Source organism: Nelumbo lutea, chromosome 2 (genome assembly GCF_056320005.1).
Source record: "Nelumbo lutea isolate HS-2025 chromosome 2, American lotus-T2T, whole genome shotgun sequence".
Taxonomy (NCBI): domain Eukaryota; kingdom Viridiplantae; phylum Streptophyta; class Magnoliopsida; order Proteales; family Nelumbonaceae; genus Nelumbo; species Nelumbo lutea.
Window position 1 is genome coordinate 58,098,114 of NC_142685.1, and position 22,795 is coordinate 58,120,908.

At 37.7% G+C, this 22,795-nt stretch overlaps 1 protein-coding gene across 1 annotated transcript; it reads left to right on the plus strand.

Annotated features, from left to right (window-relative positions):
* The first annotated feature begins 8,332 nt into the window (after nucleotides 1-8,332).
* Nucleotides 8,333-21,128, plus strand: LOC148870943 (superoxide dismutase [Cu-Zn], chloroplastic). The gene is made up of 8 exons (XM_088969756.1): nucleotides 8,333-9,207; nucleotides 9,373-9,434; nucleotides 9,560-9,599; nucleotides 9,767-9,862; nucleotides 9,945-9,976; nucleotides 10,121-10,196; nucleotides 10,352-10,405; nucleotides 20,865-21,128. Exons 1-8 carry the CDS (start codon nucleotides 8,943-8,945, stop codon nucleotides 20,891-20,893), a joined length of 654 nt encoding a protein of 217 aa, XP_088825882.1. The 5' UTR covers nucleotides 8,333-8,942; the 3' UTR covers nucleotides 20,894-21,128.
* Nucleotides 21,129-22,795: the final 1,667 nt, after the last annotated feature.

Here is a 22,795-nt window from a genome sequence, read left to right on the forward strand (position 1 = left end):
ATTGGACATAATGGTAGAGGTAGAGCACTCGAGTGCAGCAATAGAGGGAAGTGGAGAGAAAATTAATGATGTTTTGAGTAACGTGATGGGTTGCCTGGATGGAGAAGTCCAAGAGATGAATGAAGACTCTAGGATTTTGGATTTGAGGTTTTCTCGATTGCGTCATCGAATTGACAAATTGGCTGGTATGTTTCATTTGCACAGGGAAGGGATGTCATGTGGTAGCTCAGGGAAGAGGCATAGAACGGAAACATGGATTCATATCTTAGATCTTGATTCAACTAGGGGTTTGGGGGACTGATAGGCTCTTTTTAAAAGATACAGAAGGGGACTGTGGGGGACCCACCTTTTTACTTTGTCGGATCTCTTTTTTTCTTTTGGTCTTGAAACTTACTTTGTTTCTTGTGTTTTCTCTTGGGTTGCTGCCTTTTAATGGGAGATGGAAACTTGGGGACGAAAGCTCCAAGAGGCACAAAACACGAGTTGCGCTTCTAATAAAGTGGGTAGTGGTGACTGGCTTATAGTAGCCATTAGCCACATGAGGTCATGAGGCTTTGTAGTTGGAATTGTCATGGGTATAGAAGGCCCTCAACAATTCAAGGCCTAATGAACTTAGTTTCTAGGTGGAACCCTAATCTAATATTTCTCGGTGAAACTAAGACCTCCTCCAACCAAGTAAATAAACTGTTGTCTACTATGCATTTTTCCAATTCCTTTGAAGTTCCCCCGACTGACATAGCTGGAGGACTATTGGTCGCCTGTAATTCTGGCTTAGATATTTCAATCATGTATTATTGTCATAATTACATTTGTCCAAAAATGGTGGTAGGTCCATTTGCTTCCCTTTGGATGTTAATATGTATGTATAGAGAACCAAACAAAAAATAATGTAAACATTCTTTAGAGACTTTTCATGACCTGCTCAGATATTTTTAGTACCCCATTGTTATTATAGGGGACTTCAAAGAGCCTAAAATGTTGGATGATGAAGTACTAGTCTCATGCATAGATGGAACATGCTCTAGTAGGGGTAGGGTCACTACTAGCTTTGCAAACATTCTCAGGGACCTATAGCTTCATGACATTAGACCTACCCAAGGAGGGGTTACTTGGTCCCAGTTTATAAAAAACAAATGCCTTCAAGCTAAATGCTTGGGCAGGGTTCGAGCGTATCCCCAAACTGGTTACATGTCTTTCATTCTACTTCTCTTGTTATGGGTCCAAAGTGGGGTGGGGTGGGGGGGTCTAATCATCATGTTCTTATCCTGGATCTTGCCACTATGATTATACATAAACCTAAACCTTTTAGGTTTCACCAAATATGGCTCCTGAATGAAGATTGTAAAGAAATTGTGAAGGCAAGGTGGGATAGGCACATACAATATGTTGCGTACATAATCCAGTGTAATCATCATATTCTTATCCCGGATCTTGCCACTATGATTATGCATAACATGTCTTTCATTCTACTTCTCTTGTTATGGGTCCAAAGTGGGGTGGGGTGGGGGGGGTCTAATCATCATGTTCTTATCCTGGATCTTGCCACTATGATTATACATAAACCTAAACCTTTTAGGTTTCACCAAATATGGCTCCTGAATGAAGATTGTAAAGAAATTGTGAAGGCAAGGTGGGATAGGGACATACAATATGTTGCGTACATAATCCAGTGTAATCATCATATTCTTATCCCGGATCTTGCCACTATGATTATGCATAAACCTAAACCTTTTAGGTTTCACCAAATGTGGCTCCTAAATGAAGATTGTAAAGAAATTGTGAAGGCAGGGTGGAATAGGGACATACAGGGGTATGCTGCATACATAATCCAATATAATCTCCAAAAAAATTTTAAAGATTTGAAATTTTGGAATATGAGAGTGTTTGGGGACATTAATGTAAATCTCCAAAAAATAGATGACACTCAAGCAACTATATAAAATGGTAAACTTCCTATATTTCTACAAATAGCATTAGGCTCCTTGAAGAGTAGAGAAACATTCTCCTTCAATGCCAAGAGCTTTATTGACAACAAAATTATAGATAACTGTGGTTGGAAGCTAAAGACAGAAACATAGCTTATTTTCATAATATGGCTACTATGAAACAGTGGAAGATTAGGATCACTTGGATTAAAAATGAAGGAGGACAATGAGTCACTGGTCATGATCAAATTACTCAGGTGGTCCTCGATTATTTTGAGGGCCTATTTACTACCCAAGGTTGTGAGAAGTTGGAGGATGTTTGAGACTTGTTTACTCCAATGATTTTTTACCAAGATAAATTAGAGAAGCCATCTTTAGTATAGAAAACCTCAAAGCCCCTGGCCTTGATGGCTTCCGAATGATTTTCTTCAAATTCTTTTAGGATATGATGAAATTAGATATTATTTTGCTTGTTTATGAGTTCTTTACAAATGGCAAGTTTGTTAGGTCTCTTAACCATACTCCGATCACCCTCATTCTTAAACGTTATGATTGCCATTAGTGAAATACTTTCATCTAATTAACTTATGTATTGTTACTTATAAAGTCATTTCTAAAATTTTGGCAAATTGCCTAGGCCCCTCTTGGATAAATATGTATCTCCCTTCCAGAATGCTTTTGTCCCAAGTCGTCAAATCTTAGATAATATTGTTATTATTCATGAAATCTTCCATCATATGAAATAAATAAGAGGGCAGCTAGGACATTGTCAATTAAAGTGGATATGCTAAAGGCTTATGACAAGATCGAGTGGGATTACATTATTGAGGTTCTTAGGGCAAATCACCCCTTCTAGGGGCTTGAGACAAGGGGACCCTTTCTCCCCTCACCTCTTTATTTTAGCAATGGAAGGTTTGTCTCGTATACTTTTCAAAGTTGAAAACCAAAATTTAATTCAGGGAGTAAAGATCTTAGAAATGCCCCTCAATTCCCCATCTCATTTTTTCTTTTTTTTTTCTTTTTTTTTTTTTTTTTTTTTTTGCAGATGATGTCTTTGTTTTTATTAAAGTCCTAACCTCTTAGATGTCATGAATAAGTTTCAAACAATGTCTAGGCAAGTCGTAAAATGTGGTAAATATAGTATTTTTTGTAGCAAAAGTGTGAACCATAAAAGGGGTCAAATTGTTGAAGAGATAGCTCAAGCTGGGAAACTTGGATTGCCAAGCTAAATATCTGGGTATTCCCCTAATTTGGAAAAAAAATAGCCCAATCTGCTAATTTTATTTTAGAGCAATTGGCCTCAAAACTTAATTCCTGAAAAGCCTATACCTTGTCTTAAGCGAGGAGATTGGTTCTTACCAAGTTTATTCTTCAAACCATTCCTAATCATGTCATGATTGCTTTTAAACTCCTAGACAATTTTAATGAGGAAATTGATAAAATTCAGAGAGGGACTTTTAGTGGAACCACAAGGACTCTAAACCTTTCCACTAAGCTACTGGTATACAATCTGCCCTCTAAAAATTCTAAGTGGGTTGGGGTTAAGAAGGGCTAAAGAAATGAAAAAAGCTTAAAAGCAAGTATCTAAAGAATAATGAGCTCTTCCCTTTCTAAAATAAAATAAAAAAAAACTATTATTTCTTTTGGAAAAATCTAGCTAAGGCCCTAATTGAAGTTTTTGCTTTCCTAGGGTATAAAGTGGGGTTGTTAGGTGAAGCCCCTCTATGGGGTACTCCTTGGGTTTTTATCAATAAGGGTTTATTGCTCACATGGGGCCTTTTTTGAGGGGTTAGGCTAACTTAACTATTAGAGAAGTCATAAATGGGGATGGGTCATAGAATAGAGACACTCTGAGTCATCTCTTTGGGGAGTGGTGGATTACTTAGATTTATCACACCCATGTGTTTAGATTTAATCTCGGACCACTTCCACTGGACCTTAATCCCCAAAAGTAATTTTACTCTTAGATCAACCGTTCAACATTTGGCTTCGAGTAGGACTCTGATCTTGAATCAACAACACCTCTCCCTGCTATACAAAGTCTTGGCCTTCTCCCTGCTATGCAAAGTCTTGGTCTTACCCATTCATCCAAGATATAAATTGTTTCTTTGGAGAGTGCTTTAAGGCTTTATTATTTCTTATAAGATCTTGAATAATTATGGTTTTACTTGTTCTTTTGTCTGCGTTTTCTATAATGCTAAGGAGGAATTCATTTTACACTTGTTCTTCTCATGCCCTTTTGCTCAGGTTGTATGGTTTGCCTCCCCCTTTGGGGATATCTCAAGAGAAGATTACAATCTTTGGCTATAGATTTTGTAATTTCTATAATTGACAACCTAGATAATAAACAATATCATATAAGAGATTCCTAATCCAGTTCCCTATTTTAGCTTATCATATTTGGTAGTTCAAAATGATATGAGATTTAAAAACAAAATTTGGATGACCACTAAGACAGTAACGCAAATTCAAAGTGTTGATTTGATGTCTGTAATGCCCTCCAAACAGCAACATGAAACAGTTTAAACCTTCAAACCCCTAAGCCATTGGGATTGATTATATTATTTTTTGTGATGGTAGTCTTTTCCCAAATGGTTTAGGGTGTTTGCTTATCTCACTTGGGTTCTTTTGTGGCAAAAGTGGGTAGAAAGTATCAGGAAGCTCACTTTGTTCTGGAGATAGAGTTGAGAGCAATCAAGGTAGCGGTGGATTTCGCCATTGAAAGAAATCTTCAAAAAATTTTAGTCTTATCTTATAGTCTTCTTGTTGTGAATATTCTGAATTCTGGGAAGTTGGAGGTTGTCCTAGACGTGTGGCATTTGGTGGACGTGAATTTCAAGTATATTCATAGACTTAGGAATGATTTGGCCCATGAAACTGCTAAGATGGCCCAAACTCTAAATAGGAAGGTTAATCTCTTGGATGAATGGTAATCCTTTGCATTATAAAAGGGGGGGGGGGGGCATAGAGTGGTTGTTCTTACATTTCAATTTGCATTATCATGCTTGTTAACCCAAGGTTTTATCATTATACGAACAAGCTGGTCAGCATGGGTATACCCTAATATTAATCGTGTAATACATGTTTGATCAAGTTTGGGTGGGTTGGTAAGATTTCATGGTTTTGTTGCCAATGCTTTGCTGTCATATATTTTGTTTGATTGTAGAATCCAATTTACATAAGAAGAAATTCTATAGATCTATCATCGAAATCACCATATTGCTTACTTTATATCGCTACAATTATAATGGTGTTGAAATGAACCTCTCAGGCTGAATACAACTTCTAACTTCAGGAATTTGTTTAATAAAACTAAAGCTGTAGGGCAATTACCACAATTTTTTTGAAGAATGTTATGAGGCTCATATCTTTCATCACTAGCAAACCATAAGGCAATTATCACATGTTGATATTTCCAATCTAGTGAGCAGTGCCTTGATCCATGGAGATTTGATGGCACAATTATAAGAATGATAGTTTATGAATTCAAATAAAAATAGTTCAATGCTTTGTATATCGAAAATTCATAGAGTTTTGTTTTCAAAATTGTGACATCGTCAAAACAAAAACATGTTATTAAAGTGTGTGTGTGTGTGTGTGTGTTTTTTTTTTTTTGAAGCAAAAGCCCTAAAGTGTCACTACAATCATTTTTGAAAGTTTAATCCCTCAAATGTCATTACCCCAAAATAAAGGATCAGAGATACATATGCTCCCACACCACCATCCACATACATTATAGGTGTGTATTGGGAATATCTTCTGTATTCTGGGAGGTGTTGACAACACAAGAGAGTGGTGTGAAATATTGCTTTGATAAATCTCTTTGATGTTGTCATATGGAGGCAAGGTATGGAAGAGTTTCTCAGCGATCTACTACCAACAAAATTCTTACAACACTATCCAAATGAGCCACTACAAAGGGGATGTTCCCAGTGAGGCCGAATCATCTACCAACAAAATATTTTCCAATATACCCTACCAACATCACTCATCATATAACACCATACATCTCATACATGATAACTCATGAGTTCGTGAGAACATCTTCCATATTTGTCATTGGGAGATGTTCCCTATACATGGTTGGGATGTTTTGTGGGGCATTGGGGGGCGGGGGCTTGACGTGATTGGGCTCAAGTTTAGTCACATTTGCCCCCATAAAATACGAATTGGGATCTACTCCTCATAGAGCACATCTCACACGGACTTCACAAAGCTATAGCCTCATCCCACTGTGTATTGGAAATATCTCCCCATGAATAACAACACAAAAGATGGGAGATGTTCCCAATATATGGTCAAATGAGACTGTGGGGGCCGTGTGAGATGCTCTTTGTGAGGAGCAAGGCCAAACTCATGGAATGTGTCCCAAAAACGTCCCACATCACATCCCAACCATGGGTTGGGATCATCTCCCAATGGCAGAGTATGAGAAATATTCTCAATGCACGCTGAGATGTGCATGCCGGAAGTTTTTGGGGGCAGATCCCAATGTGATGGAATCTGCTCCTCACAGGCACATCCGTCATGCATTGTAAACATCTCCCATGAATTATAACTAATAAGTACGGGAAATGTTCCCAATGCATGATAGGATGTGCATGTGAGGCGCAAAGTGTGAGGAGAATATTCAAATCAGCCCCCACAAGATAGTTTCCCACAACATCTCACAACACATCCCCGCCATGCATTAGAAACATCTCCCGATGATAATATCAGAAATGATGAAAAATCATTGGGAGATGTTCACAATACATGGTGGAGATGTTTTGTAGGACATTGTGGGAAACTTATCTTGTGGGGGCTGATTTCAACTCCCCAATTCTTTCCAAGTACAACTGAAATGGACGTGAACACGTGGTTGGTACCATATATTGACGACAACGACTCCGGATCTACTACCCACAACAACCTTGCAAAAGTTTGTTCTCTCAATGTGTTGATCACACCACACGCCACAATGCGAACTGCAAAAGTTTGTTCTCTCTCTCTCTCACTTCTGAGCTGGGCGCATAAATATCGAGTCTGTGGGTGCACAGGATGAGTGCGCTAACCAATCACGTTCGACCACGTCGATTGAGCGCATTCTATGTAATGGTAATGTGGGTTTGGCCGTCAATCGACTCCATTCTATTCAACAAGACACAAAAAGACAAAATTGTTCATTTTCATTTCACATGAGTTCAAACTCCCCCTCCCTATACTCATTTCGTACCCTAGCACCTCCAACAATCGCAACTCACTCATCGGCGCCCCCGTGAACGACGAAGCCACCAGTGGCGAGAGACAAATCGTCCGGCAATACTCTCCATTGCTGTGGCCACTGTATGTTCTTGAGCTCGCACGTGCTGGGTTGTGCTTCTTTTCCCCAGCTTCCCTATATCGGAGGCACTTCTACCACCATAAGAGGCTGAAAACATAACAGTAGAAACATAAGGTTGCAAGACAAGCTCGACTATTGTAACAACAACCAATAGAATAAGCCTCTTCCTCCTCTTCCTATTGTTGGATACATTCACATTTTACATTCAATGGCTTTCTGCATATATTTCTATTCATTGCAAATGCAGAAGGGTCGTTGAATCGGGAACCCATCACCTTTGGATCTCTCCCTCCAGTTTGTTCCTTGACACGTTGAAGTGTTTTAAACCAGAGAGGTGAGACAGATTTGTCAGGATCATCTCAGTCAAGTGGTTCGTGGAGAGGTTTAGCATGGTTAGATTTGATAGGTTGGATAGTGAGTCTGGTATGGAACCCACCAGTTGATTTTCATCTAATAATAAAGAAGTTAGAGAAGAACATTTGGATATTTCCTTCGGTATTTCACCCGAGAAATTGTTTTGCCCCAAGTCGATCTCCTTCAAGTGATAGAGGTGAGAAAGATCAACTGGAATTTTGCCACTCGAATGATTTGAACAAAGCTGAAGGATTTCCAGATCGAAGCAGTTGCCGAGTTTCACTAGAATCGTGCCTGAAATGCGATTGTTGGATAAGGAAAGAATAAGCAATGATTTGAGGCAGCTGTAGGTTGCTAGAATCTCCCCATAAAGAAGCATTTGATGTGAGGTTCAAATACCTTAAATCCAATAAGCTACTGAAACCTTTCGATACATCTCCAGATAGTGCATTGTCTTGTAGTGCAATTATTTGCAGATTTGGCAAACCTGAAAGCTCGAGCGGCAACTCACCAGAGAGGCTTTTCCAACTCAAATCTAGAGTCCTAAGATCCAATGGACTTCCAATGCTGGAAGGTATCCTTCCTAAGAGACTATTGCCACTCATTCAGAACAAGTAGCCTTCATAAGTTGTTTACACTCGAAGGGATTTCACCATTAAATCTGTTGCCACTGAGATTCAAAGTAGTCAAATTGCTCTACCATATTAGCTCTTTCGGCACACTACCAGTTAGGTTGTTTTGCGGCTTTTGCCTTAGATTTAGTATTTCCAACTCATTCAGGTTAGAGAAAGAGTTCGGAATTTGGCTAGAGAAGAAATTTCCTCCAAGAGATAACATCTTCAAATCCCTTAGCTCTCCTATAAATGAAGGAACTGGAAAAACGATTCCCTTCTAGATAAAGAACGCTTAACAAGCTGCACTTTTTAATCTCCACCAGAACGATACCATTAAATGAATTGTTTGCCGAAATGCTGGATTTCTTGCCGCCATTCCACAGTCAAGGATGCCGGTGTGTGGTGAGTGGCCGGCGGGATGCTCGGGTTAGATGAGGACAAGAGATGGGGAGGGGAGATTTCGAATGATATTAAACTTTGAAAGAAGCCCTGCTTTTTGAGTTTTATCTTTTTGCGTGTGGTTGAACCGGGTTTGTTCAACTAACGGCTGAACACCCGTTAATGTTGGTTTTTTTTCGAAATGCCGACGTGGTCGCTGTGATTGGCAGGTTCACGCGTCCAGTGCACCAACGGATGCACAGAACGCGGACTCAATATCTTGCCAATTGACGGCACCTTATCTGCCTGCACACCACTGCATCCCTCCAGGTCTCAGCCACCAAGTGAATGCAAGCGCTATTGGCAGCCATGGCGGCCCACACCATAATCGCAGCTTCTCCTCCTCAACCTCTCCTTTCTTCCTTCTCAAACCCTAGCCTTTCTCTCCAATCTTCCTTCGTTGGTCTGTCCATCAAATTCCCTCGCCAATCCCTCAAGTTCGCCGTTGCATCGAAGCCCCTCACAGTAGTCGCTGAGACGAAGAAAGCCGTGGCTGTCCTCAAGGGCAATTCCCAAGTCGAGGGTGTTGCCAGCTTGACCCAAGAAGACAATGGTCTGTGCTGAAAATCTGTATGATCTTCTGAATCAATTCCCATTAGGTTTTTTTTTTTTTTAATCAGTACTTCCACCGGTTCTTGTTTGCTGTTGCTGTTTTTCTTTTCCTTCCCCCCACCCCACCCAGGTGGTGAAGTAAATTTGCATTCTTTAATTGATGCAGGCCCGACGACTGTAAATGTCCGTGTTACCGGACTTACTCCTGGCCCTCACGGCTTCCACCTTGTGAGTATTAATTTTTGGTTGTAGCTTTATCGTTTTGAATTGTAACACTAGTAAGCTTTTCTGGTAACAGTTGATTTTCTTTTTCTTTTTTCAACTTTATTTATTTTTTTAAAATTTATTTGCAGCATGAGTATGGTGATACGACGAATGGGTGCATATCTACAGGTTGGATTTAACTGCATTTTGCTTGGTTTGTTTAGTAATTTATTTAACAGTACCCAGACCTTGCAAAAATTGCAATGTAGATTGATACTGAGTGTCAAAATTGATGACCACTTGAAGTTTCAATCGTAATTTCATTTCGGTTTTTTTTTTTTTTTTTTTTTAATTAGGGGCACATTTTAACCCAAACAAAATGACACATGGTGCTCCTGAGGACGAAATCCGTCATGCGGGTGACCTGGGAAACATAGTTGCTAATGCCGATGGTAAATCCTGCTTTCGTTGTTAATGAAATAGTTCCTTCCCAGCTTGAAGTACTGAATTTGTTGGTGCATTATGTTAATGTAGGTGTGGCCGAGGCAACAATCGTTGATAACCAGGTTAAAACTTTCTTATTCTTTCTTTGTGCGATGTCTTGTATGACATAAGGATGTAATTTTGTCTATATACCATATCCTGTATCACTTTCTTAGTAATTTCTCTGTTGCTGGGCCTCTTATCTTACTATTGATTGAAATGTGCAGATACCACTGAGTGGACCCAATGCCGTCATTGGAAGAGCATTTGTGGTTCATGAACTAGAGGATGACCTTGGAAAGGGTAATGCTTGACATTAATTAGTTTTCACCAAAGCTGGGATCCATTTGGCTCTTTACTTCCAATTTCTGTTTATTTAAGAACTTCATTTTGCTCATGATGCATATATCACTGCATTAAATCTCTCTTGAACTTTCTATGTTTTTATGCATCTGTAGGTGGGCATGAACTTAGCCTCACCACTGGCAATGCAGGGGGAAGATTGGCATGTGGTAAGCAATACATATCAATGTTGCTCTTTTCCTCTTTGCTTGGAAATTCCTGTTTGCTTTCTTTCTTTCTATTACTGAAGAATTACCTGTAGCTAGAAAAAAAAAACAACTCATTCATCACTTCCCAATTGACAAACCATCTAGAGTTCATCACTTATTTTTCTATTTCCCTGGATGGCCATGATGAAAGAGATTATCATTATAGGCAACACATGGAAATTTTTGTTCCTACAAAACAAGTTATTGCATGTGATTACAAAATACTCATGACTCAACCTCTCTGTTCCTGGGGTTCCTGGGGCTCTTTCTATCACGTGTTTGTATTCAAAGTAATTGTTTAAATTTGTGGAATAGTTCTGGAGAAAAAAACATTGATGTAAAACTATCATTGGTTTATGCTTTCGTTTGTTATTTATCTTTTTTTTTATTTTTTTTTTATTTTTTTATCAGCAACACAAAGCTGATTCATTAGATTAAAAAAGAGGTACAACAAAGATTTGTGGGCACAAAAACAAAGCTCACCAGAAACTATTCACTATTTACAGAATTGCCCAGAACATAGTGTCTTTGAGTTCCTTGCTTTGCCAGACCATCAGTCAAACTGTTTGCAGACCTCCTAATCCATCTTATTTGGATCATCATATCATTAGAAATCTACTTGAATCTCCTGAATTCATTCCTTAACTTCCATATGATTCCTTCCCCTTTTTTCAACCAGCCCACAACTTCGTTTGTTACTTATCTTGTCATCAGTCACTTGTTACTGGGGAAGTGGGGACATGGAAGCCCCACTTGTTACTGGGCTGCCAGTGGGGTCTAGTACAGCAGCGGTAACATATGGAAGCCCCTTGTAGAGAGAGTTGAGAGGAGATTAGACAGATGGAAAGCTAAATATGTATCCTTGGGAGGCAGGATTACACTTATATAAGGAGTGTTCTCTCTAGCCTACCAACTTACTACCTCTCATTGCTGAAGGTTCCTAAGGAGGTGGTTGTGAAAATTGCGAAGATTCAGAAGGATTTTCTTTGGGGTGGTAGTTGGTAAATATGGAGTAGTAAGGCTTGGGTGGGAACCAAGAGAAGTAAGGAGTTCTTACGGGGTAAGCGTTTGGAAAGGGATCATGAGATTTAATCAGGAGTTCAGGGATCGGGTTAATTTCAAAGTTGGGGATGGGTCAACAGTGAGGTTTTGGGAAGATGAATGGCTTGGGATAGGGAAACTCTGTGAGGTCTGTCCAAGGTTATACAGGTTGTCTGAGCAGCAAATCACAATCGATCAGTGCTATGAATGGAGAGGGGAGCAGCTGATTTGGTCCCCAAAATTTAGAAGACCTTTACTTGATCAAGAAGTTGAAGAATGTATTCTGCTGTTGGAGAAATTAGAAGGCACAGCTATCTCTAGGAGCACAGGAGATGGCCATTGGTGGAAAGAGTGCAAAGAAGGAAGATTTTCAGTGAAGTCTTTCTACAAGGCTCTAACAAGAGAAAGTGTGGAGACAGAGCAGATAAAAGGTGTATAGGGTAATCCGGTACCCCCTAGGATTGAGGCTTTTGCTTGGTCGGTAGCACATGGCAGCATTCTTACTACAAATCACTTGAAGAACAGAGGGTTTCACATGGCAAGCTTCTGTTAGTTATGCAACTTGGAGGAGGAAACTATACTGCACCTGTTCTTTTATTGTAGTGCAGCAAATTTCATTTGGAAGTTCTTCTCATTTCTGTTCAGGGTCAATGCCTTTCAACATTTATCCCCAGTAGAAATTTTCTCCAAATGGCCAAAATTCAGAGGAAGCAAGAAAACTAGAATCATGTGGAGCTGCATTCCATTTGCAGTTTGCTGGTCTATATGGAATGAGAGGAACAGAAGGATTTTTGAAGATAAGGCAAAGACTGTCGATCTTTTGGTAGCTGCAGTGAGTAATCTGATATCAGATTGGGTGCCACAGCTTCCAGAGTTCGACACAGTGAACAAAGCTGATATTTTAGAAAACTTTTGGAGTACTCTTGAGTTACAGCCCTGTAATGAAGATTTATTTTCAGTTTGAGTGATGTACCTTTGTTTGGTTTGTCAACTTGACAACCAAAAGTTTTGTACTGTACCTATTTTTCAGTTTAATGAAAAATTTCAATTGATTTTTCTAAAAAAGGCAGGGATTATTTTTTATTAATCTACTCCACTGCCCACCATTGCATTACAGAATCCTCAATAATTATTTTAATTAAATTTGTTGTCACATTCTATAGTCTATGAAAGATTCTACACGGGTATATCATATACAATAAAAGTCTTCATCTTTGCCTTCCTTATAAAAAATCCTGTTATTTTGTTCCTTCCACACCACCCAACAAATTGCTAATGGAATCTAACTCTTAAGGATCATTTAAATGCCACCCTGCAACGAAAACACCAAGTAGCACTGAATTCTCAACCAACAAACAAATGATCTGCTCCCCCTGGGTTGATTGGACAGAAAGTGCACATACCACATAAATTATGTACTCATAAGCTAAGGTTGTATCATCAACTTATGGAGTTTGCATTTGGAAAGGTATCATGAAGTTTCATCAACTCCTCATTAAGTGCACACAATTAATGGTTGGGGATGGTTCTAGAGTGAGAATTTGGAAGATGAATTGGTAGATTATGTCATTTGTGGTCAATTCTTTATCACAAGAGGTTCTAAGGATATTACAATTAGTGAATGCTTTGAGATAAAAAAAATAATAGGTGGTTTAGTTCCCACATTTAAAGACTTATTCAAAAAAAAAAAAATTGAAGAGTAGGTACCAAGATCAACCAACGAGGTAGCGGATAACTTGTCTCACCCAAGAGTAACAAGACAAGAATTCCTTTGGAGCAGGGTGGTGCAACTTTTGCAATATAATCTCAATTGCAACTTCATTTGTATCATGTCAGGATATCCTATTTTTCCTCTTATCAAATGTATAGGTTAAGATTAAGACAAAGGTTTTGTTAGTCTATGTACCATTGCACCTAGGGCTGGCAATTTTGACCCCAACCCATTTGACCCACCCAATCCACTCACATAAAAACCCACCCATTCTAATGTTGGGTCAAGATGGGTCGAGTGACCCATTAGGGTCTGAGGTAAAGGGTCAGGTGGGGTTGGGTCGAGGGTTACCCATTGACCCTACTTGTTTAAAACTTTATCAGCTTCGACAGTTTCTTCCTCCTCTCCTTTGTTTAGGGCTTTGCTCAAATGCAAAAGGAAGCTTCAGAATCACTGGTGGTTACTCTTGCCACCACCATTCTCCTCACTCAAGTTGTTGTTTCTCGCTCAAGCCGTTGCCACCATTATCGTTGTCGCCATTCTCGCCACTACCAACAACAATATCAACCCATTCTTGCCGCCATTCCCGTCAGTGTTCCTTCTCCCCAATCTTTGTAGATTTGACTTGTTTCAACTGATTGGTGCCAATGATTGAACAAAGGAGAGGATGTTGGCGATTTAACGGATGGAAGAGAAACAGGGAGGCAACGACAATTTAACGGATGCCGGTGAGTGAGACAGGACCATCTGATCTGGGAGGCACCGACTTAGCCAATTTTTTTGAGTTTTTTTTTTTTACCATTTTTGTATATTTTATATGATTGTTGTGTTATAGTTTTTTTTTGATAAATAATTTTTAGTTGAAATATATAATGAGGAGCGATAGTTATTATTTTACCATTTTCTGTGATTATTTTTTGTAATTTTTTACCAAATATTTATTTTGGAAAATTTTCATCATTTTTTTGTGTTTTCGATAATTTTTTCTATTTTTACCTGAAACATATGATTTCTGGAAATTTTATTATAATTTTCTATGTTTTTATGTGATTATTGATTTTAGTTGAAATATATAAATTTTTGAATTTTTATTATTTTATTTATTATTCTGCAATTTTTGGTTTTTTAGCTGAAAAATATATTTTTTTGAAAATTTTATCATTTATATGTTATCAGAAAATTCCATCAATTTTTGCATTTTCTGCAACTTTTTGGCATTTTACTACAAATATTTTGTAATTTTTTGCATTTTCTTGCAATTTTTTATACTTTAATGCAATTTTTTTGTATTTTCTTCAATTTCTATGTTTTTTAAAAATTCTCTTTTTTAATTATATTTAATTGTTTTGTTATTTTCTAATTCGTTTTGCAATTTCTGATGTTTTACACAATATATATATATATATATATATATATATATATATATATATATATATTTTCCATTTATTTTGTTTTTATAAATTTTTATTTTTATTTGAAAAAAATATATATTTTTTCCTTTATAGTTTAAATATATAGTTGTATTTTTTATACAATTAGAATAGAGAAAAAGTAAAAAAAAAGTCTGATCTGAATAATTGAATTAGATATTTAGAGGTCAAATGGGTGGGTTAGGGTGGGTCAGGGTTAAAGTGGGTTGTGACCCACTCTGACCCACTAACATGGGTGACAAAAGGGTTAGTGGTTCGATATGGGTGGGTTGGTACTCAACCCTCACCCAAACCCAACCCAACCCACCCATTTGCCACCTGTTTTCTGATAAAAAATTTAAATTGAAGAATTAATTGGATTGTTCAGAAGGTTTGGAGCTCCAAAGATAAAACCTTTGCAAGGTGCGAAGTGGTGGCAAGAATGTGCCCGTGGTTCTTTCACAGTCATATCATTTTATGTCTTTAATGATAAATCAGGTGGAGCATTCTAAGATTAAAGTTGTTTGGGGTAATCCAGTTCCCAATGGTACTTTTACAACCAAAGGCTTGTATCAATGACAATGAGTGGAAATGTGTTCAAAGTGGTGAAAAATGATCGAAGGACTCTTAATTTCACAGAAAATCACAGGCCTGGTAGCCACATAACGGCTATAAAAGGGGAGCAGATCCCCAAAACAGATAGAAGTCTTCCAATCCAATAACCCAGGCCACAGAAGACCATAGCCTCAGCCTCAATTCCCCTTTTTCTCTTTCCCTTCTTTCTTCCTTTACCAATCAATTCATCTATAAGCTCAGTCTCAGACCATCAGCACAAGGTGAGCTCAGTTCCCCAAACAGACATCTAGCCAGAGACAACCTCCTGGCACGTTCGGCTGGAGAGACCAACCAAGACCATGTCTTGCTCACCACTTTCAGAGGTTCCAGATGACCTTACCCCACCAAATCCCCTAACACGTGGCTATGAATTTATGTATGTGTAGTTTGAATTTATTTACGTATGCATAGATTGGATGATACAATGTAATGTATCATGACATACATTACTTTCTATATTTTATATTTGCTATTCCTTATGGTTGTTTTGGTTGTATAATGAATCCTAACGGTGCATTGATGTTTATTCTATCTTTTTTCTAAAGCTTTATTCGCAGATTTCCAACATTTTCATAGGGTGTTTTCATAATTTTCATAGTTTTATAGTGTTCCTGTAATCTTCCATAATCCATATACTTCCATGAATTAATTCCACTTCTACATGGGTCTAACTCTACATCAAAGTTAGAATTTAAAACCTTCTTACCTAACTTTGCACTGAAACTGAAGTTTAAAACCTGCACGTCCTTTTATCTGTTTCTGCACCATAGCTAATGTTGCAGGCAAAGTTAATCAACTCCCTGTTAGATATCAGTTAAGCCATGTCAACTTGCCCAGAAAAGTTTTTTATTGATTGAACTGCTGAAGGCTATAAATAGCAGCTAGGCACATCGAGGCTATTTTCATCTTTTTTTATACTCTGCCCTACTTAGTGCATTCATGTACTGTTTGACAATTCTGATATGGGGAACTAGTGTAGCATTAGGAAAGTATGCAATCTTATGTTGTGGGCAATAGGGATGTCAACATGTTTGTCATACCAGTAATTACTTTTATATCCGATGTACCATTTTCCTTTCTCCTTGCTCATATAATGCAATCTAGTTTCGCAGGTACAAGTTTATGCCCATCAGTTGTGGCTGCACCTTTCTATGTAAAAGTATATTTAGTCATATTGATATTAATGTTAGAAAGCCTATTAATCACATCTCAGAAGCTGAAAATCATGTGGTCTTCATATGATTTTTAGAGAAGAATTGTTAAAATACATATCATACAAGTCTCTGTCACAAGAAATACTTATTTTTTTGGTCACTTGAGTTATCCAAGTTAGGCTCTAATTTGTTCTCTTTTTCCCTTTGGAGTTTTTTTTTTGTCTGAAAAAAATAAGATCATTTAGGGTGTAGATAATCAGTGGAAAAAAGTAAGGTGTAGATATCTTGATCTAGGCAATCCAATTTAAATTCGTGCATTGTTTGTTTTAAACTGAAGTAGAATGAGAGCTACATTGCGTAACCTATGAACAAAAACAAGGGTGTGGAGCCTCCTATAATGAGAGCCAATGTTTTAAAAAGTGACCTGGAACTGGAACTGTTCTGGCCACCGGTTTCCAGGTTGATGGTTCGACTATCCGGTCTGAACGGATGGCCCGTTCTGACAAAAAATTAAAAAATTAAAAAAATAATTAAAATAAAATGGCCAAAAACCGTTGAATGGGTCGAACAGTTTGACGGTTCGACTGCCCGGGCCAATGGGTCATTGACCGATTCAACGGTTTTTGGCCAGGGACCGGGTTTGGGGCAAAATGGAACCGGTTGCCTGGATGGTCCCGGGCCTAACGGTTTGACAGTCCGGGTCAACGACGGTTCAAAAACCATGATGAGAGCAACATTACATGGCATGTGAACAAAAACAAAGGTGTGGAACACTTGTTCTGCTAATGCAAAAGGGAGATACAGGGAGAATGTGTGCATATAAATTTGAGAATCCTTGTCATGTTGAATGTCAAGTAGCCAATATTTTTCCTTTTTCATTTTTAATTTTGTAAGGAGCAGCTGAGTTTCATTCTTTTTCATTCTCTCTGTGATAGGCAGATCGCAGATTTCAATTGTCATGTGTACACTAGCCATCACTCTATTCAAGGGCACCTTTTGTTTCATTTTTTATTTAGAGAAGGGACTTGTACATGTGATTTCCAAAGAAGTGTTTCTTTTTCTATTCACAGCCCAGAATCATGTTTTATTCTATGATACATAGATGCCTGCCTATAAGTGCCTAGCATACCAATGTTAGACAGAATATATACCCAATACAACATTGAAGACTGTATGGACACTTCTAGATATACTTATATCTAAAATGATATGTTTTAACAAATCATACTACAAAAAACTCTCTCTGTATGATGTAAATTTAATTAAATTTGGCAAGATGCAAGTCATGTCTCATGATGCAGCTTTAAAAAGTAGATGTAGAGGCATGACATAAGTATACTATATTGGATACTAGTAGCCATATCTGTGTTTGGGATCTTAGGAAATGGTGAGTTTTATCCCCATTTCCTGTATCCATGTCTGGTCGATATCCATATATAGGCATCATAGGTTATATCCATCCAGTAAATTTGTCAACTTTCTTTTGAAACATCAAGGGAGATTTTCTCTTGAAATTACAACCTTTTGTTGGGAAGCCATTCTATTGAAGATTACTAGTGGGAGACTCTCCAAAAGAGAAGGGCTTTATGGTGTCTTTCACCTATTATGTGCTTCCTTTCTAGAGCGGGTTATGAACGTACTCATCACCTACTAATCTCCTTTCCTCGTGTATCCAGCATTGGGAAGTATTTCTTTGCTCATTTTAGCTGCAGATGAACAGCTTCTGGTGACATTTGTAGTCTTTTCAACAGCTTCTTTTTCTCTCCAAAGAAAAGGAGTAAGATGTTGTGGAGATGTGTTATATTGGCCATTAGTTGTTTTTTTTGATAAGCTTTATGTGGTGTGTTTAAGAGGAAAGAAATGCTAGAATTTTCAAAAAGATGCTTCCTAAGGAAGCATTAATAGAGAATATCACTAGAAAGGTGGCTCACTGGGTGAAGACCTTCGATGCTTTTGCAAGTTTTACTACTGTTGACATTATTAGGAATTGGCATAGAGAGTTTCTCTTTGACTATAAAGGTGGCTTATTGGGTGAAGACCTTGGATGGCTCGTTGGACTCATCCTATGTTGATGGGTGCAGTCTAAGCAATCCAGGTGAATTTGGAGTTGGGGGAGTCTTCGTAAATAAATGGACATATGTTAGCTCTATATTCTGGCCCTATTGGGTATAGGGATTTAAACTAGGGCAGAACTGAAGGCAGTCCAACAAGGAATTAAGCTGGCAAAGAGTTTCAACTTAAAATCTATTGGTGGTAGGTGATTCACATGTTGTGGTAGGATAGCTATTAAATGATAGGGTGGGTCATGGCACTATAGATATGAAAGAGGATATTAAAAAGGATAGCAAGACTATTTGGGAGTGACAGATAGGTTGACTCCATGATGAGCCAATGGTCTTGGTGATACATTGGCTAGACAGGGAGGGTAGGGAAGAATCAGACATATTGGGACTGATTTCTCCCAAGGGGAAAATTAGTAAAAAAAGTGTTAAAAATCAAGAAAGAAAGAAAGAGATTAAAATGAAAGCAGTATGTGGGTAGAAAATGCTAGACCTAAATATCTTCATTTATGACAACGAAACTTCAAATAAGATTGGTAAGCCCCAAGGTTCCTTCATTTAAGCAGGAGTTTATTGACAAGTGGGGAGCAAGTTTAGACATCTTGGATCTCTTTTGCTGATTTTAAAAGTTCTCTGGTTGTGTATCATAATTTGTTTTCATAAAGCCTAGAACAATTAGCACAGATGTGTATTAAACACTCTCTGAAAAAGGAAAAAAGTGCATTGTATATTTTTTATTATTTACACATTTAAATATGGAGCTCATCATCTTTTTTTCCCAACATTTGAGGATTGTACTTAAATCACCATTCTCTTTACTGTCCACTTTACTCTTTTTTTTTTTTGGGTCAATCTACTCACTCCATTGTTTTAAATGTTGCGAAAAAAAAAAATTAAGATTCATTATAATTTGGAGGTGACTGAAACAACATAGATAGAGAATACCGTATTCATTAATTTTGATCCTAGGATGCATATGGTTACAGTGCAATTTTATTTTCACTAGTACAAATGCATGGGAGTGCAAATGAAAATGCTAATTCTGGCTTAATTTTGTTGTGGGTTTTATTTTATTCTGCTTTAGGTCATATTTTACTTCATTTGCACTACAATCAAATAAAATAAGGTAAATTTTGAAACAAAAATAAATCAGAATTTGCATCTAAATCATTTGCACTACCATGGTTTTGCATCAGTGCAAATGGATTTGCACTGCAACCAAACACAGCCCAACATTCCCTCAATTTTCTGTTTCTCTTATTTTCTATCAAACCAAACACAGCCTAAGTGGAGATGAAATAGTAGAAATTTTAGGCAATTCGATGGAATTAGACAAGTAAAGAGATACGTGAAACATGACACAAAAAACTACGAAAGAAAATGAAATGAAATTGAATAAATAAGATTTACCATTTAAAATGTATTTTTCTTGAGATTTCAATCTGGCTCTGAATTTCCTTTGAAATTTCAGAGAAAATTTTATTTTTGAGCCAGGTTGGAATTCAGTTCAAAAGTAAGGTCTAAAACCTTGGTTACTCCTTTTAAAAGCTTTAACTCTTTCACTTCTTTTCTTTGATTTTCCTTTTTTTCCCCCTTGGTTTGTTTTGGGTAGTGGAATTGTGGTTGTTGAAGGATAAAAAGTGATCTTGAAAGCCTGCAAATGGGATAATTAACTAAGTAAGAAAATGATGCTTCAATAACCAGTACTCCTATTGTAATAGCCTTGATGTAGAGACAATCTTTGTGCCATGGCAATTGAGAAATGTATGGTTTGGGGTTCCTGTCTTTTGAGTTCTGGGTAACCTTGATCATCTGGTGATATCCTTGTACATTAGGACTTGGGCCCCGTTCGCTTTTTGGAAAGTTAATTACCCGGGTAAGTGCATTTACCCATGTTATTTTATTTTCCAGGTAAATAAGAAAATGACTGTTTTAGCCATAAAAAGGGCATTATTAAAAGGGACAATTATGTCCCATCCAAGTGTGGGCAACTTTCCCCTAGGTGAGAAAGTTACTTATCCATCTGGGAGATGGGTATCACTTAACTGTGTAAGTGATGATACCCAGGAAAAATAAATTTTCCGTGGATCCTTGGTATCTTGGTCAATGGGAACCAAAATCCCATTGACCAACTTTCCCCCTCTCAAAATAAAAAAAAAAAGAACAGGCCCTTGCTGTATTTGACCCTTTTGTGCCATGACAATTGAGAAATGTATATTTTGGGTTTCCTGTCTTTTGAGTTCTGGGTAACCTTGTGCATTGGGACTTACTGTGTGTCCTTGTGCATTAGGACTTACTGTGTGTGTCTGTGTCTGGCCCTTTTGATATTGTAGCGTTTCTACCGCAAAAAGAATATTCTTGTAGCTGTGTTATTCGGTAATTTTCTCAAGACATTTTTTTTTTCATCTAATCATGTATCCGGGTATGCAGGCGTGGTTGGTTTGACTCCAGTTCAGTGATGACAATGTGTGCAACTGTTGTTACTTGCACGTAGTAGAGGAGGATGTTTGACTTGGGAGGGACATGTTTGTTTGTAGGTACTCTCCCCCCACATATCGGTGCTCAGCTGTCTATATTTTCTATGAATTTGCTCTATTGGATTATGAACGTTCATTTGCTGTGAAAATGGTGTTCCGCAACTAATAAAGCACTCAATTCAATTTATATGGCAACCAGAACTTCATTTCTATCGAATTACACTTGTATATTTAGGTCAATTGCATTTTGTTGGTAAAGCTGGTTTTTTTTTTATGTATTTTGTCAAAGCCACTGACAATTAATATATCCCCCTCCCTTAGAAAAAACAGAAGGAAAAAGGGCTTCCCATGGTGATATGCAGCAAATGGTGAAGTTTAGGACAGTCAGGTTATGGCCTTTTTTTTAATCATAGAAAAAAAAGGTTATGGCCTTTTTGCTGCTAACAAGCTTGAGTTGATTGAGCAGCGACTCTGTTTTGTCTTTAGCCCTTTCCACCTGAATTCTAGCTTGATGGGTCAGTCGGGTGCAGGATGTTGAAGTCAGTGGGCCGATGTTTCTTTCTTCTTTCAATCACATCGTAAAGAATTTTGTTCATTTTGTCACCCCTCGGAGCTCTCCAAGTCTCAAGTTGCCTTATCTGTTGTTAAGGATTAAAATATCGACATGATATATCCAAATTTATATTGTTACATTTAGATTCATTTAAATATATTTATATAATTTTTTTTTAATTTTAAAAATTTAAAATAATATTTGGGATCTTTTAATATCTGCAAAATGAAAAAAAAAAGAAAATATTGATCATATTGATATGCATCGATACCCACTTTAGAGTATTGGTTGTATGCATATTTTAAAGGTAGATACACCACGGGCACAGGGTTCATACTTCACAGCCTGGAGTTTGCAGGTGCGCACGTGACCACTGGGTATTCTTTGAGAAAACATGACCTAATGGCTTATGTAGAATGAAACGGGTAGGGCATTAATTCATGTTTGAGGAGGACCTATGCTCTTAACATTGTTGAGCAGCCCGGAAAAGCCATACAACGTGACCCCAACCCATCAGAGAAGACGTTGGATCATGGATGACCTTAGCTGTCCAATTTGGTGTACTTTTTCACTGCTAGGTTGGGTGCATTTGCTTTAGTTGTACTTGTACAAATGCAACTTCTTGAGCTGGGAACAGCTTTCTTTGACTTAAGCCATGGGAAACCCATGAGTTTCTGACCAGTTAGATAGCTGATGCCTTGATGGATGAGTTACTGCCCAATTGGCTCACATCACATGTAAACTGTAGGCATGTCATATGTGGCATCCCTTATGGATGGTTAGAGGATGTTTGGTAGTGATGGTGACAGGATCTGCTCGTCACAAATGAGCACTTCACATGCACATCCACCGTGCATTGGAAATATTTCCCGTGAATAATAACTAATAAGAACGGGAGATGTTCCAAATGAATGATAGGATGTATGAGGCGCCTGTGAGACGTCAAGTGTGAGGAGTAGATCCAGTCTCGTATTGATGGTGTTTGTCTAATAAATGTTTTGTACGATTTTGTCTCGGAAGTCAAGATAAAATCTGCTTTTAAATGTTTTTTTGACATCTTAACGCCAATAAGTGTCATATAAGCTAAACGGTAAAAAAATGTCCAAAAGAAATGAAAAACATAATTTTGACAATTTTTTGGATAAATGACTATCATTTACACTGAGAGATACATTTATCAATTAAGCGGCTCCGGCATCAGTGTTCCAGAAAACATAATGATACCAAACGCCATCTTAGTATGTGTTTGGTTCCGTGGGTGTTTATGGATGGGCTGTTTATTTGTACTTTTTCACTTTAAATGTTTTTTTGTTTTTATTGTTTGGTTGAGC

Bases quoted from the DNA above. Each gene is read 5' to 3' on its own strand.
- LOC148870943 (XM_088969756.1), top strand. From the start codon at position 8,943: ATGCAAGCGCTATTGGCAGCCATGGCGGCCCACACCATAATCGCAGCT. The intron at 9,208-9,372 runs GTCTGTGCTGAA...TAATTGATGCAG, and splicing joins CTTGACCCAAGAAGACAATG to GCCCGACGACTGTAAATGTC. The intron at 10,197-10,351 runs GTAATGCTTGAC...ATGCATCTGTAG, and splicing joins AGAGGATGACCTTGGAAAGG to GTGGGCATGAACTTAGCCTC.